This window comes from Octopus sinensis, linkage group LG17 (assembly GCF_006345805.1).
Source record: "Octopus sinensis linkage group LG17, ASM634580v1, whole genome shotgun sequence".
Classification (NCBI taxonomy): Eukaryota; Metazoa; Mollusca; class Cephalopoda; order Octopoda; family Octopodidae; genus Octopus; species Octopus sinensis.
The window spans coordinates 9,132,557-9,150,757 of record NC_043013.1 but is presented as its reverse complement, the minus strand read 5'-3'; the positions used below and the strand labels follow the sequence as shown (position 1 = coordinate 9,150,757).

The following is an 18,201-nucleotide window of genomic DNA, read 5'->3' as shown; positions in this document are numbered from 1 at the left end:
GACAATGACACACAGGCTTGTTGCTCGAGTTTGGGCGAAGGACACGTACTGTGGCTTACTAGGAATGAATATTCGCTTCGAATTTTGGCACAAGGCCAGCAATTTCGAGGATGGAGTAAGTTGAATACATCGACCTCAGTACTCAACTGGTACTTATTTTTTTCGACCCTGAAAGGATAAAAGGCAAAGTCGACCTCGGTGGAATTTGAAAGATAAGATAAGACGGGCGAAATGCTGCTAAGCAACTAAGAATATATATTTCCTCATTGAGAATAATTTGAACCCCTGTGATGCCGGAATTTTTATTCCCTAACAGGTCGACAGGCCACGATCGTGGCCCAGATGCATTTAATTTACGGACGTTTGTTGGTGTCTAATGTCACTGAAACACTCCGATACCCCCCAGAATGTGAGAGGACTAATAGTTCAGCTAATGACTTTTCAGATGATGTAAAACTTGGCACCATTATATTCTAAGAAGATATTTTAACTATTTTTTTGTTTTTTATGTGTGCATGGCATTCTCATTTTAATAAAATGTGCTCAACAGTCCATGCTAGCTAAGTGCAAATCCCAGCACTTAATGGGTTAAGGATGAAGTATTTTTCTGATCCTAAAGGAAAAACGTAGTGTTTTGGATACAATTTAAGTTATAGTATTAATTATTATTAATGATGTGCAGCCATCATCAAACATTATGGGAGACTGTGAGACCAATCATTTACTAATTTGAAGATTTTTTGGGGTTTTTTTTCAGCTCTGTGTTGTTCATGAGTACAAATAATATATTGTCAAATGCATTTTTCCTAGATATCTATCATAACTGTATATTGGTAATGCTGAATGAGAGAAGGTTGTCATCACTTGGGAAATATTTAAAAAATCTCTATTTATAAAGGGCACTGTGGAGTAAAGTGAGCTATATATATATATTGTGTGTGTGTGTGCAGTTGAAAGGGACTGAAGTTATTTATATGTACAGAAGGATGAAAAAAAAAAAACAGAGACAAAAATAAAATCCAACTCGAAAATACACTAGAGTTGATGAAATATGGATTGGAGAGGGTTTTGTGGAGACACATACATGACAGAATAGTCCGATAAGAAATTCGGAGGCTGGAGGAGCGACCGTATCTCTCATAGCAGATGTGTTGAGATCAAGGGAAATAACTTTGCCTTTGTTGAAGTTCTGTTAGAGAAATATGTATTGATGCGACAAATTACAGCAGCTCAACCATCATTATATTAAACACGGATTCTTCTTCATTTAAAGAAAAAGTATACCTAAAATAATACCAACAAATTATCAAACAATTTTACATTTAAAATGTTGTGGAGTAATTTGAGTTATGGTTCATTGGGTTTTTTTTCTCTATTAAAAGTGTTAATTTTATCATCATCTCCTTAAAATTTAAACAGGCTTTTTCTAAATCTAACCTCCAGGTGATAATCTCTATTCTGTAAATATATCACTTTCAGCAATCTACCTTGTTTATTAATTCGCTTTTTAAAAAATTACTATATTTTGTGAGCATGGATGCATAAAGTGGAAATTTTGATATTTAGGTGGGGAGTTTAATTTTTTTTTTTTTTTTTGCATCGTTGTATGTGTACAGAACACAAATAAAAGTTACGGGGGGAGATAGGGAGTACTTAAACCAGAATTCCACCGCCTTTCTCACATTCAAAATACGGTAGCATGTGGTTCACGGGAGGTTTGATTTTGATTTTTAACAGATCGAACGACAACGTAAAAATCATCCTCACCGACTCATATTCCCTATTATATTTCCCTATTTCTTTATTACTCACAAGGGGCTAAACACAGAGGAGACAAACAAGGACAGACAGACGGATTAAGTCGATTATATCAACCCCAGTGTGTAACTGGTACTTAATTTATCGACCCCGAAAGCATGAAAGGCAAAGTCGACCTCGGCGGAATTTGAACTCAGAACGTAACGGCAGACGAAATTCCTATTTCTTTACTACCCACAAGGGGCTAAACACAGAGGAGACAAACGGATTAAGTCGATTATATCGACCCCAGTTCGTAACTGGTACTTATTTAATCGACCTCGAAAGGATGAAAGGCAAAGTCGACCTCGGCAGAATTTGAACTCACAACGTAACGGCAGACGAAATACGGCTACGTATTTCGCCCGTCGTGCTAACGTTTCAGCCATCTTGCCACCTTAAAATACGGGCGAAATGCCACCAAGCATTTTACCTGGCGTGATAACGATTCTGCCAGGTAGCGGCCTTATTCCCTATTTACCACTGAGTTAATACACGGGATAGATACTCGCTTCCCACCTAAGATTATCGTTATCACGGTTTGCATGTGTAGGGGAGGTAACTCTATGTCGCAAAATTCTGCATTTCCTTCTCTGGCTAAGTTTTATGTTTGAACAATGGATAAAACTAATAACGTTGGCGTCCAAATAAGTTTTCCTCAATTTACATATACCCGCTTTATCTCTCGACTTCGGATCGCAGCACTCACAGTCTTGTTTTGATCTTCAGTTTTCTTCATGAAACGTGAACTTTTGCAAATTCCATGACGTAGAGCTTAACGAAAAAAAAAAAAAAAAAAGCCGAGGACAAACAAATAACTGCAGACGTTTCCTCATATAGTTTAGGAATAGACAATGACACGTACGCACGCACACACGCGTGTTAATATGTATGTATGTATATATATATTATATATATATATATATATATGTGTGTGTGTGTGTTGTGTGTCTGTGTTTGTCCCCCTAGCATTGCTTGACAACCGATGCTGGTGTGTTTACGTCCCCGTCACTTAGCGGTTCGGCAAAAAGAGACCGATAGAATAAGTACTGGGCTTACAAAAAGAATAAGTCCCGGGGTCGAGTTGCTCGATTAAAGGCGGTGCTCCAGCATGGCCGCAGTCAAATGACTGAAACAAGTAAAAGAGTATATATATAATAATAATAATAATGGGGAGTACAATAGTTGTTTTATTTCTAATTTATATATATATATTGTTGCGACCCCCTTCAGTCATGAATGACCATGGGATTGCACCTAGAAAGTTAGCCTCCGAAGCACATGTCTGGGCAAGGTTGTTTATGGAAGACCAGCAGTCGCCCATGCATACTGGCCTCCCCTATATAATATATATGTTTAACATTATCCCAAAAGAGATGAAGTGTGTGTGCATGTACAAGGGAAGTATGTGAATGTACGTGAACATTGACAAGTGTATTAATTTGATTTACCATCCATATTTATATATAAAATGCTACAATTAACCGTCATTTTTGACGGCAAGGGGCCAGCTAGTATTAATATATTATACAATAACTCTCTTGGTTCTAGTTTGATTAAATGAAGAAAAAATATCAGTATCTTCTTGAACTTAACAGTTGTGAAATTTTTCTTTAGTGCGACATCTGACAGTTGAATCGGTTTCCTCTAAAATTTTATTATTTTATTCTGCAGGCTCAGGAAAACTGGGATCAAATCAATAACAACAAAACACACATACACATTTGTGATACATGACAATACATCACAAAAGATTACGTCATAGCATGACCCTGTACACCATGATACACTGCAACACACTATGACATACTATAATACGTCATAGCCATAAAAAGCTCTGACTCAATAAATCCCATCTGACCCATGCAAGCATGGACAATTAGATACTGAAAAAGAGAAAAAAAAATGTAACAAATGAAAACCTGAACACATAACTTTTCATTTCTATGTTTTTGGCCCATTTAGCATTTAGTCCAGCCATATCCAGCCCAAATATTTTAGCTGTTTTATATTTATTTCTTTATTGCCCACGGGGGGCTAAACACAGAGGGGACAAACAAGGACAGACAAACGGATTAAGTCGATTGTCTGTCCTTGTTTGTCCCCTCTGTGTTTAGCCCCCTGTGGGCAATAAAGAAATAAATATAAAACAGCTAAAATATTAAGCTGACCAGATCCAACATCTCACACCTACCATCCAATGTCATTCTAAAAATAAACACACCATTGAAGTCTTGGAGCTACAAGATATCATCATCATTGTCTAACGTTTGTCTTCCATGCATGCATGGGTAGGATGGTTGACAGGAACTGGCTGGGTAGAAGATTACCCCAAGCTACTGTGTCTGTTTTTGGCAGGGTTTTTTACTGCTGGATGCCCTTCCCAACACCAACCACTCTGCAGAGTGGATTCAGTGCTTTTTACGTGTTTTACAATGCGAATAAATAAGCAATACATTTGACAGAGCAATCTGAATGCTGGTGGGTTAATATTAATGTCTTTTGTGTTTTCCAGGCTTTGACGAATGTGTTATGGGCAATTTGTGTCGGGTTTGTCATTCTGTTTAATGTTTTAATGTGGACAACTTTCACCAAGGCCCTTCAGTATTTCTCTTCAACGGTTGAAGCCTCGGCCACAAATACAGCATCTAGCTTTCTCTTTTCTGTGAGTCTAGTTTTAAATTTGTTTTTTTCTTCCTTTATTGATTAGAGTTTTTGAGTAATTTTAAACAGTTTTTCTAATAAACTGATATAAATTTCTGTTATTGCTTTTATGATTTGTTACTTTCATTCAACACTGTAAAAGGTAAAAACAAGCTTCAGTTTGTGGAAGCTAAATGTATTTGTGAGATTTAGTTCACTTAAGTTCTTAAAATGGAAGCTGTTTGTGTGTGTGTGTGCGTGTGTGTACTATGAGAAGAGGAGAATACATTGTTTCAAGCAAGACCAATTTTTCTGATGAAGGTCTTGGGCTGAAATGTTAAACTTCTCTTCTAATGGCACTGCAAACTTTATTTTGCGAATATAACCGCTGTGTAATACAAACCTGATGTCTTTGATCACTATAACAAATTGATTTAGTTACCTTATATAATAAAATCATAATGAAATATTTAAATCAAGAATTATGTACCTTGGTCTGCAAACAGCATATTTTTTCCTGTACGTTTTGTACTGAAAGATATGAAATACTTTTAATTACCCCTTTGGAGACCCCCTTCCATCATGAATGACTATGGGATTGCACCTGGAAAGTTCCTGCCTTCTGGTGCCTGGCTCAGTGGTTAGAGTGTCAGGCTCACAATCATGAGGTTGTGAATTCAATTCCCAGGCTGGGCTTGGCGCTGTGTTCAACAATCTTCTTCTCTCTCTCTCTCTCTCTCTCTCTCTCTCTCTCTCTCTCTCTCTCTCTCTCTCTCTCTCTCTCTCTCTCTTTTTCTTTCTGTGTGTGTGTGTGTATTTCTGCATGTACATCTGTGTGAATGTGTGTTTACCTCTAGAACCAAAAAGTACTTTACCCTCCCAAAACAGCCTGATTGTCCAATCACCCATGCCAATTCATCAGTGTCTAAGCAGTAGCACCCAACAGTAATCTCATTCTGGATGAATAGATTAATCACACTTCTGTGTCCTTATTCTAAAAAAAATAAATGCGTCTCTATTTTTAAAGCCTAGCCAGGCTCACGGTCCCGGTTTCCTGGTTTCAATGGCGTATGTGTTCCCCAGCTGGATGGGACACCAGTCCATCACAGCGTTACTCATTTTTGCCAGCTGAGTGGACTGGAGGAACGTGAAATGAAGTGTTTTGCTCAAGAACACAATGTGTCACCCGGTCCAAGAATCGAAACCACAATCTTACGATCATGATGCTGACACCCAATCCACTAAGCCACGCACTTCCATGTCCTTATTCTATATTACTTGAAAGTCTATAAAAAGTCCTGGACTATGTCTCTTTGTCTTTCTTTCTTTCTTTAAAGCATCTGGAAAGGATTCTAGACTATCTTCGTCTTTCTTTCTCTACTATTGCACTAATAGAAAATGATAGTTGATTAGTGTTTCATTAGCTTTTATTACTGAACTTAAATCCTTCCATGAACAAAATGTATAGTTACTGTTTAGATCCAGGTCAGCTCTGGTCAAGTAGAGCTATCATCATCATCATCATCATCATTGTTTAATGTCCATTTTCCATGCTGGCATGGGTTGGACAGTTTGACAGGAGCTGGCCAGACTCCAGTTGTCTTTTGTGACATGGTTTCTACAGCTGGATACCCTTCCCAACACCGACCACTTTACTGAATGTGCTAGGTGCTTTTCATGTGCCACTGGCACAGATGCATTTGCACAGCACTGGCACAAGTGCATTTTATGTGGAAGTGGCACCTGTAAAGGACAAGCCTGTATGTACGGCCTGCAGCGATTTTATTTAGCATGACACACCTTCTCAAGTACAGCAAATTGCCACAACTCCTGGCCCCTTATCATTTCCTCAGTGAGGCCCAGCATCTGAAGCTATAAATAAAGACAATTCATATTGTGACCCTTCCATCTTTTATTCAGAGATAGTGTATCTAAACAACCTGATTTAAATGTGCCCTTTCTGTTTTGTAAGATGGTTGAGTGTGATTTAGCTGCCATTTCTACAAAGTTGAGCTGTAGAGGTTTCTTTCATTGATTTGTAAAACCTACAATAGATTGGTGTTGTATGCAGTGATCAAGGTAAGGGATATCCCTTAAACCCTTAATTCTGTGAAAACTGGCACCTGCTGTCCCATTTGTTGCAAAAACAAAGCAAAAAGAAAAAAAATATTTCGATAAAATAGTTTATTTGGTTTCACATATGAACCACAAATTTTTCTCTTTCTCTCTCTCTATCTCTCTTTTTCTCCTTCATTCAATAACATTTTCTCTCTATTTTTTTTCTTTCTTTCAGGCCATCTTGGGGTGGATAATTTTCTCTGAACATTTGAATTTGCAATGGTTTGCAGGTTTTATGTGCATCATATCAGGTTTATATTTAATTCAAAAAGAAAACATTCATCAAGAAAAAATTGCGAAAAAAACTGAATAAAAATAATATTTTCTGTGAATATCAATGTTGTTTGTTCTTTATTTCTTCTGTATCAGAATGGATTTTATTTTGTATTATATCACTCTATTAAATATCATTAATTAAAATTTGAAAATTTTCATTTCATTTCATTGCAAGTATTAATGAATTCTCTAATTAATTTTAATGAATTCAAATTTTAACTTAATTCAAATTACATGCAGGTAATGAGAAAAATTCAAGGTGCCAACATGGTTGTGTGGCTAAGTAGCTTGCTTTGCAACTACATGGTTTTGAGTTCAATTCCTCTAAGCAGTACGTTGGGCTAGTGTTTTCTACTTCAACCTCCAGCTGACTAATGCCTTGTGTGTGAATTTGATACACAGAAATTGTGTGGAAGCTCACCATATATTGGGTTGGCAAGAAAGTAATTTCGTTTTTTGCAAATAGATAGAGTTACGATTTTTTTAAATGACTTTTGTCAATGTTATGATATTTTCCTTTTCACATTTGATATCCATTACTTTTAGCTTACTGTGTAAGATAATATGGACGCAGAACATTTTCCAATTGAAGTCGGATGTAGAGGGTTTGTTGGACACAGTGTGAGACGACTGTTGTTATCGTTAAGCCGAACTCATCATAAAGTCAATACCACCATGACTGATATCCAAACTACAGTGGATTTGGTTAAAAAGAGACGATGAGCAATGGCTAGAAGGATATTGAGCTTTATTTGATAACCAGCTGATCTAGCAAGTGGGGCTTCATATCAGTGATGGGGGCTGGTGCGCTTTGATGCCGTCGAGAGGTAGGCCTCGAAACGCCGCGCATTCTCTCCTGATGACCCCATACACTTGCTGGCTTCTGGTATGTGGAGTTTTTGACTGGTAGCATTTGTATGTGCAAGTTGTTTGCAAGACATCTAAGAAGCTAATTGTGCATAATTTTGTTCACAGCTGTTCATCATCATCATCATCGTTTAACGTCCGCTTTCCATGCTAGCATGGGTTGGACGGCTCAACTGGGGTCTCGGAAGCCAGAAGGCTGTACCAGGCCCAGTCTGATCTGGCAGTGTTTCTACAGCTGGATGCCCTTCCTAACGCCAACCACTCCGTGAGTGTAGTGGGTGCTTTTTACGTGCCACCGGCATAGGTGCCAGACGAGGCTGGCAAACAGCCACGATTGGATGGTGCTTTTTACGTGCCACTGGCGGAGTGCAAAAACAAACATTTTCATCATATTTTGCTTTTCTATTTCTGTAAAGGCAAGAAAGATGCTGAGGCTCACAAAGAGATTTTTGAAGTTCATGGTGTTGATTGCTTAACTGAACGCATTTGTCAGAAATGGTTTTAAAAATTCCATTCTGGAGATTTTTCACTCAAAGATGACTGACACTCTGTTCATTCTACTGAAGTTGATGATGACCGAATCAAAGCCTTAACTGAATCTGATTGTCATATAACTGTGCGAGGGATTGCTGTGAGGTTAAATGTATCACCTACAACAATTGGAAATCACTTAAAATGTCTTGGACTCGTTAAGAAGCTCAATATTTGGATTCCACATCAGTTGAAAGAGATTCACTTAACACAACAAATCAATATTCACAATATGCATCTCAAACACCATAAAATCAACCTTTTTTTTTTTAAACGAATCATCACTGGTGAGGAAAAATGGATTGTCTGCAATAACATCAATCGGAAACGATCATGGTCCAAGCATAATGAATCAGTACAAACCACACCGAAAGCTGAATTGCATGAAAAAAGACCATGCTGTCAATTTAGTGGGATTACAAAGGTGTTGTGTATTTTGAGCTGCTTCCAAGGAACCAAACAATCAATTCAGATGTTTGCTGTCAACAACTAATGAAACTGGAGGAAGCAATCAAAGAAAAAAAAGGCCAGAATTGGCAAATCGTAAAGGAATCGTGCTCCACCATGTCAACACTAGACCACACACATCGTTGCTAACTCATTAAAAATTATTGGAGCTTGGTTGGGAAGTGATGTCGTATCTGCCATATATCCATGACCTTGAAACATCAGATTACCATTTATTTCAAAGTTTCAAAAGTTTCTTGAATGGTAAAAATTTCAACAATGATAATTACCTGAAATCACACTTGCTTCAGTTTTTGGCTGATGAGGTCCAGAAGTTCTATGAGCATAGAATTACAAAGTTGCCAGAAAGATGGTGAAAGGTCATTGAACAAAATGGAAAATATATAATTGATTAAAGTTCATTCTTTGTATGAAAAAAAATACATGACTTTTATTTCACACTACAAAACCAAAATTACTTTCTTACCAACCCAACATGTTTATCTGTGTATGTGTGTGTGTGTGTGTGTGTGTGCATGTATCTCTTTGTGTTAGTCTTCCTTCACTGCTTGCCGACTGGTGTGGATTTGTTTACATTCCCATGACATAGTGGTTTGACAAAATAAGCAAATACAATAAATAACAAACTTAAAAATAAGAACTAGAGTAGATTAAACCCATAAAGATGGCGCCCTAGTATAGCTGCAGTCCAATGACTGAAACTATATTATTTTTAAAGAAGTGGCTGTGTGGTAAGTAGCTTACTTATGAACCACATGGTTCTGGGTTCAGTCCCACTGTGTGGCACTTTGAGCAAGTGTCTTCTACTACAGCCTCGGGCTGACCAAAGCCTTGTGAGTGGACTTGGTAGACAAAAACTGAAAGAAGCCCGTCATATGTATTTGTATATATATATATATATATATATATGTGTGTGTGTGTGTGCGTGTGTGTATGTTTGTGTGTCTGTGTTCGTCCCCCCAACATCACTTGACAACCAATACTGGTGTGTTTATGTCACCGTAACTTAGCGGTTCAGCAAAAGAGACCTATAGAATAAGTACTAGGCTTACAAAGAATAAGTCCTGAGGTCGATTTTCTTGACTAAAGGCAGTGCTCCAGCATGGCCACAGTCAAATGACTGAGACAAGTAAAAGAGTGAACAATATTACTGGTTTCAAATTTTGGCATAAGGCCAGCAATTTCGAGAGAGGGGCTAAGTTGATTACAACAACCCCAGTACCCAACTGGTACTTATTTTATCAACCCTGAAAGGATGGAAGACAAAGTTGACCTCCACAGCATTTGAACCCAGAATGTGACAACAGGCAAAATACGAACTGAATGTAAAAATGGACAAGCATTTTGCCTGGTTTGCTAACGATTCTGCAAGTTCACTGCCCTTATAATCAAACAATATTCTCTATATACTACTAAAATTCTGTAATTGCTTGCTTGCTTGCTTGCATGTGTGCTTGTGTGCGTGCTTGTTTGTCATTTAATACAGCTAAACCGGTGCATAATGGGAAAGTATTCTGAAAGTAAGGTACCTCTGAAATGTGAATACAAATAGAATAAAACAAGTTTCGTGTAAATTGGATGACAGATTCCCAAGATACAGGGTTTTTTATACAGGGTACGTTTATAAATAGGCAAAATCTTTATATATAAAGGAGAAGTTGTGTGTCTGTCTCCTACGATTTAGATTCCTACCTACTCCCACATTTTGCAGTGCAATTTAACCAAAACTGGGTATCTTATAGTCGTGATTCATATCGAGTCCTTCTGGGTATTAGTGCGCGTCTACGATGAGTCTACGATTTAAAAAAAAATTACCATAATTTTTTTCTATTTTAATGCATTTTTTTTGTTATTATATTAAGGGAAGTAACTCTCTAAAAATGTCTACGATGAGTCAACGATTTAAAAAAAATTTACCATAATTTTTTTTCCATTTTTAATGCATTTTTTTGCTATTTTTTGGCTATAACTCTCTAAAAATGCTTATATAGTTATTTCCCTTACAAACCCGAGCAACGCCGGGCGATACTGCTAGTAATCAATAAAACCATAAAACCTGAACTTGTAAACCAGATCTATGATGACATGAACGAATTGAAATATTTAACTGAATCATCATAAAATTCACTTTCATTTCAATGTGATGTTGAAATCAGCTTCAGTGTTTTCTAACCTGAACCGTCAGTGACCCCACAAATCATGGGTAGTCTAGTTAATGAATAATTAATTACTAAGAAAATCAGGGGAGGCAACCCTTGTATTTAAGCTGATCAAAAACTGAATGCACCAATCTATAACGCTGCTATATAATCTTGAGCTCAAATATTTTTGAGAACAAAATCAAATTATTTCCCTTCAAAGAAAATCATACTGTTTATCTTTTGCTTGTTTCAGTCATTGAACTGTGGCCATGCTGGGGCACAGTCCTGAAGGGTTTTAGTTGAACAAATTGACTCCAGTACTTATATTTTTTTTAAAGCCTGTTACTTATTTTATCAGTCTCTTTTGCCAAAGTGCTAAGTTACAAGGCAGGAAAAAATTAACACTGGCTATGGAGTGGAGGTGGAAGATAAAAAACACACACACACACACACACACACACACACAACACACACACACACACGTGCACACACACACGTGCACACACACACACACACACATGTCAGTAGTTCATATATCCCAAAAAAGAAGCACACTCTAAAGCAGTGGTTTCCAAACTTTTTCAGGCTTCCGCCCGCTTGGTTCTAAGCCACATTCCTTGTGTCCTTCCACCAATGCCACTCACCATCACAGACAGACCATTTTCTGCAGCAAATTTAAAACAACAATATTTCACAAAAAAATGTTAACCAGTTTAACCATCTATTTTCTTCGTTTTTGTCTTCTTCTTTTTTGCATCTATTGCCCTGTTTTGGTCACCCCATTCTTGCCCCATTTTTCTTCAACAGCCCCCTGGATCTTTCCACCACCCACTTTGAGAACTATTGCTCTAAAGTGTCAACACAGTAATATATTTTTTAGGCAGTTAACTGTCATAGAGTGACTATTGGTTTTGCACCTATAAAACACTTAGGAGTAAAGGTCACTCACCAGATTCAAATGGCTGTGTGGTAAGTAGCTTGCTTATGAACCACATGGTTCCGGGTTCAGTCCCACTGTGTGGCAACTTGGGCAAGTGTCTTCTACTATAGCCTCGGGCCGACCAAAGCCTGGTGAGTGGATTTGGTAGACGGAAACTGAAAGAAGCCCGTCGTATATATGTATGTATATATATATATATATATATATATAGATATATATGCATGTGTGTGAATATGTTTGCGTGTCTGTGTTTGTCCCCCCAACATCACTTGACAACCGATGCTGGTGTGTTTATGTCCCTGTAACTTAGCGGTTTGGCAAAAGAGGCCGATAAAATAAGTACTAGGCTTACAAAGAATAAATCCTGGGGTCGTTTTGCTCGACTACTGGTGGTGCTCCAGCATGGCCACAGTCAAATGACTGAAACAAGTAAAAGAGTATATATATGTATATGTTGTGTTTTAGAATCTAATTTAACTCTAATTGAATATATATATACTTTGATACTATCAAAGTATCAAAGTATATATATATTCAATTAGATTTAAATTAGATTCTAAAACACAACACATAAAAAACTTAAAAGTATATCTTTTTTCTACCCCTTTGAAGAGATTTTGCCCAATAGAATGATTTTAATACTTGCTATTTAATCTTTTAGGCTTAATTGAAACAGCTGTAAGGGACTGTGCTTGATTTTTGCAGATAATAAATTTCTATTAAATGCTATATTTGCATTTTCTTACTTTCTTCTGAATGATTATTAACCATGATATATATATATATATATATATATATATATATATATAATTGATATAGGATAAAATAGATTAGTGTTTCACTTCCGGATTCTATCACTCTGTGAAAGTTTCTAGTTCGAATCACACCTGTCTCGAGGTGCGCCTAAGATTTTTCTATTTGGATATATTTGGGGTAATTAAGTCTGCTCGGGACTTGGTGCTTGCTTCTTCCATGGGTATGAATAAGTATTTCATTTATATCTCGCGTATGTGCTGCTGAAGAGGGGAAAATTTCTTGTGAATTAACCCCGAAATTGGACCAATACGGTAATAACAAATTTTTTAGAGATTTCTATCGGCTTGTTTCGAGACGCATAACTTTAATGGTTATCGACAATTTTTTTGTTTCCGCGTATCTGGCATTAGAATTTCTCTTCTGCCCTTATCTTGTAAATATATATATATAATATATATATATATATATATATAGGTGAAAGAGTGGCTGTGTGGTAAGAAGCTTGCTTCCCAAATGCATGTGTGTTTATGTATCTATGTGTATGTGTCTTTGTGTCTGTGTTTGTTTGTCCTCCCCCACCCTCCCAATCACTGCTTGATAATTGATGTTGGTGTGTTTATATCCCTGTAACTTAGCGGTTTGGCAATAGAGACCGATAGAATAAGTACCAGGTTTCAAAAATTATTACTGGGGTCGATTCATTCGACTAAAAAAACTTCGAAGTCATGCTCCATAGTAGAAGGTCATGCTTCAATAGTAGGAGGTGTTATGTAGTAGGACTGAACACAGAACAAAATGGCTGCGAAGCAATTGTCTTACCTCACAGCCAAGCCCAGTAATTGTGTTGGTGTTGTTGTCGTCATTGTAGCTGCTGTTGTTGCTTACAATAGACCAGACCCAATTGAGTGAGAGCTATGATAAGTGAGGCGTGGAATTTTTAAGGCTGCATATATATATAAATGATGTCAAAGTGTGGTTAGAGGTGAGTGTGTAAGGCTGTAATGAAGGGTGTGGGTGGTAGTGTCTCCTTAAAAAAATAGCTGTTATTAGGAGTGGTTGCAAAAATAACTAACATAAACTCCCAACACAAACAAATGTAGCAAATTACTTTTTATATCATGGGTCACAGAGTTTGCTGTATTAACCTGTTTACTCTCTCATGACATTCATGAAGAAACTATAAAGGTGCTCAGAGCACTTTTACATTTTAGTATATTAACAAACAAACAAACAAGCAAAAGCAAACCATAAGTACATGTGGCTATGTGGTAAAGAGCTTGCTTCCCAACCACATGGCTCTGGGTTCAGTTCCACTGTGTGATACCATGGGTAAGTGTCTTCTACTAAAGCATCAAGCAAACCAAAGCCTTGTGAGTAGATTTGCTAGACAGAAACTGAAAGAAGTCTGTCGTATACATACATACATACATACATATATATATATATATATATATATATATATATATATTATATATATATATATATATATTATATATATATATATATACACTTTTACTTGTTTCAGTCATTTGACTAGAGCACCACCTTTAGTCGAAGAAATTGACCCCAGGACTTATTCTTTGTGCGCCTAGTACTTATTCTATCGGTCTCTTTGGCCGAACCGCTAAGTGATGGGGATGTAAACACAACAGCGTTAGTTGTCAAGTGATGTTGAAGTACAAACACAAACACACACACACACACACATATATATATATATACATATATACGACGGGCTTCTTTCAGTTTCTGTCTACCAAATCCACTCACAAGGCTTTGGTCGGCCCGAAACTATAGTAGAAGACACTTGCCCAAGGTGCCACGCAGTGGGACTGAACTCAGAGCCATGTGGTTGGTAAGCAAGCTACTTACCACACAGCCACTCCTACGCCTATTAATATATGTATACATAAAGTAAGTCATTGTAATATGCTATATATAACTGTAAAATAGCAGATGTACAAATCTCCATACTTATTATTATCATTATTATTATTATTATTATTATATTATTATTATATTATTATTATTATTATTATTATTATTATTATTATCATTATTATTATTATTATTATTATTATTATTATTATTACTATTCAATAGTCTTATTTTTATCATGTGCTTTCACTACACTACCAAGCACAGCTCTTTGTGCCTTGGGTATGTGCTGTGGTTTGTTGTGTTGAAAGGAATTCTTTATTTCACTTTATCTCAACAAAAAAGCAATGCAGTTAATCAAAGTATGCACCTAAATTATCAACACAGTTTTGCCATTTTATCGGTAGTTTATTTATGTTGGCAGCAAAGAATTCTGGAGAGCAAGAGGTGATGGAATTACTAAAGGCTGCTTTAGTAATTCTTCAGATTTGAAGTTTTTTCTTTGCAAAAAATTGTCTAATCCCTGGAAAACATGATAGTCAATTGGTGTAAGGTCTGGTGAATATGGTGAATGACAGAGTACTTCTAAGTTCAGTTCCTGTAACTTGAGTAGCGTTGATTGTGTAACAAGTGGTCGAGCATTGTCTTGCAAAAGAATTGGGATCTTTTCGGTTTGAAAAGGTAACTAAAAAATTTTAAACTTCGTATACTGGTAGAATGTGTTTATAAAACAACTTTTTCTCTTGGCTTTATTGAGAAAATTCTATAGTTTGTAAGATATTTGTTGTTTTTTTTCTTCAATTTCTGCAATTTCAACCAGTCACTGACGTCTATTGAGGTAAAAAATATTCTATGCCGTATGAATATGTCCCTCATTTAAGAAACAGATTGGGTTTATTTACATTTGTGAAGAAAAAATATACCCTTCCCCCCACCCCTAACCCTAACTCTAACCTTAACCCTAAAATAGATTGATACTAGGGTCATAATTATGGGTGACAATTTCATATGATACTGCTAGAAAAAACTGCCGTTCAAATCAAAAAGATCCGAGAATTGTTCTGTCTCTATTGACCAATCTCAGTTGTTTAATTGCAAGTTCACTCATCATTTCATCCAATTGGTTGTAATTGATTTACCAGGGCTCATGAATCTGTAGTAGATGACACCAGCATTGGAACACCACTACCTTTTTTTTGGTGAATATTCTTTTTTTGGATTGTGTTTTGGCACTTCTTCTCTATCCAGCCACCATACAGAACACTTGCTATTGTTGAAAAGAATCCATTTTTCATCACACGTAACAATATGATGCAAAAATGGTTTGCTTTTATGCCATGACTGCAAAGAACAGCAAGTTTCAAGATGACGTGTCATTTGATGCTCGTTCAGTTCGTGTGGTGCCCACCTGTCCAGTTTTTTTACCTTGCTGATTTGTTTCAGATGGTCCAATACAGTTGGAATCAAGACATCAAACCTTGCTGCTAACTCAGGTGTAGTTTGAGATGTATGTGGTTCCATTACAGTTTCCAGCTCATCATTGTTCACTTTGGTCTCAGGTCTACCACGGGGCTGATTTTCAAGAGTAAAGTTACCAGACCGGAACTTCTCAAACCATCGATGTACAGTTCACTCATTCACCACATCTTCACCAAACACCTCATTCATGTTTCAAGCTGTCAGGGATGCATTGGTTCCATGATGGAACTCATATTCATAAGCAACACGAATTTTTGATCTATGCATGGGTTCACAAAAATTGATTAAGAAGAGGAAACTCACAATATAATCAGGCACCATGAATTGCATTTCGAAAAGTGATGATGTAATTCTTCAAGGCTGTGAAACGAAGAATTGTCAGGATAAAACATTAGAGTTGGCGAGTGTCAAACTTAGTGCATAAGAAAATCGGAAATTTTTTCATTCTTAATTACCTGATATGTTTGCACAGATATATGAGGGTGGACTGCAAAGTTCATACATGTGTGAATGTGTACATGCATACATGTGGAGGCGCAATGGCTCAGTGGTTAGGGCAGCGGACTCACGGTCGTAGGATCGCGGTATCAATTCCCAGACCGGGCGTTGTGAGTGTTTATTGAGCGAAAACACCTAAAGCTCCACGAGGCTCCGGCAGGGGATGGTGGTGATCCCTGCTGTACTCTTTCACCACAACTTTCTCTCACTCTTACTTCCTGTTTCTGTTGTACCTGTATTTCAAAGGGCCGGCCTTGTCACTCTCTGTGTCACGCTGAATATCCCCGAGAACTGCGTTAAGGGTACATGTGTCTGTGGAGTGCTCAGCCACTTACACATTAATTTCACGAGCAGGCTGTTCCGTTGATTCAGATCAACCAGAACCCTTGTTGTCGTAACTGACGGAGTGCTTCCACTCCACATGAATACATATAGGTGCAGGCATGGCTTTGTGTTTAAAAATGAGTACAAGCATGGCTACATGGTCAAAAACACTAGCAGGTGTGGTTGTGTTGTTACGAAATTTTCTTCCCAACCACATGGCTTCAGGTTCAGTTTCACACCTATATATATATATCATCGTCGTCATCATCATCGTTTAACGTCCGTTTCCATGCTAGCACGGGTTGGACAGTTCGACCGGGGTCTGGGAAGCCAGGAGGTTGAACTAGGCTCCAGTCTGATCTGGCAGTGTTTCTACAGCTTGATGCCCTTCCTAATGCCAATCACTCCGTGAGTGTAGTGGGTGCTTTTTACGTGCCACCGTGTATATACACACATGTATATATATATATATATATATATATATATATATATATATAGTATATATATATAATATATATATATATATATATAATATATATATACATATATACATATATATATGTGTATATATATATATATAATATATATATATATATATATATATATATATATATATATATATATATATATATATATGGCGGTGCCCCAGCATGGCCACAGCTCATAAGCTGAAACTGGAAAAATCAAATCAAAATATACATATATATACATATATATATGTGTATATATATGTGTATATATATATTATATATATATATATATATATATATATATATATATATATAATATATATATATATAACAATATACATATAATCTGTATATTATATATATATATATATATATATACACAGGTGCAACATGGCATCTTGGAAAAGTGTATTCTTCAGCTCTGAGCTGAGACCAGACTTTTTTAGAGAAGCCCTTTACATGTCATCTTGTTTCAGAGCCCCATAACCTTTATTTTGTTTGTATATTTACATTTATACCTGTGTCATATTTGTTTCTTTTACTATCATCAATGTCAGCTCATTATTCCCTGCAGCTATTCGCTGCTGATGCCACCAAAAATAAACAATATTATCATTAAAAGTGTGAAATTGTTATGATTTTTTTCGATAATAAACTGAATAGGAAAGAGCATTTCCAATGACTTGTGCGACTGTTCTATTTGTTTCTTTGTTGTGCTCTTATTTAAGTTTTGAAACTTATTTAATGTAAAGCCATCCATGATTCCACAAGATTAAGAATGCTCAACTAGAGGGGGATGCAGGGGATGATCCTGTATGCAAGGACAACCATGCTTTTACTTAGCTTGGTGTGTCTTCTCAAGCACAGCAAACTGCCAGGAGCCTCAGTCCTCTGTCATCCCTCTGCAAGACCCAATGTCTCTAGAGCCATTCTCACCATTTTGTCCCATGTCTTCCTGGATCTACCCCTTACACATGTTCCCTCTACAGTTCGAGATTGGCACCTCCTGATGCGA

The 18,201-nt window shown here is 36.8% G+C and overlaps 1 protein-coding gene across 1 annotated transcript in view; it reads left to right on the top strand.

The window, feature by feature from the left end:
• LOC115221089 (transmembrane protein 42) overlaps positions 1-6,890 on the top strand; it is a 9,482-nt gene extending 2,592 nt beyond the window's left edge. Inside the window, exons 2-3 of the mRNA XM_029791306.2 lie at positions 4,313-4,462; positions 6,734-6,890. Coding sequence (XP_029647166.1) covers positions 4,313-4,462; positions 6,734-6,871 — 288 coding nt within the window. The 3' untranslated portion in view covers positions 6,872-6,890. The remainder of the gene's footprint in view (positions 1-4,312; positions 4,463-6,733) is intronic.
• The last annotated feature ends 11,311 nt before the right edge of the window (positions 6,891-18,201 follow it).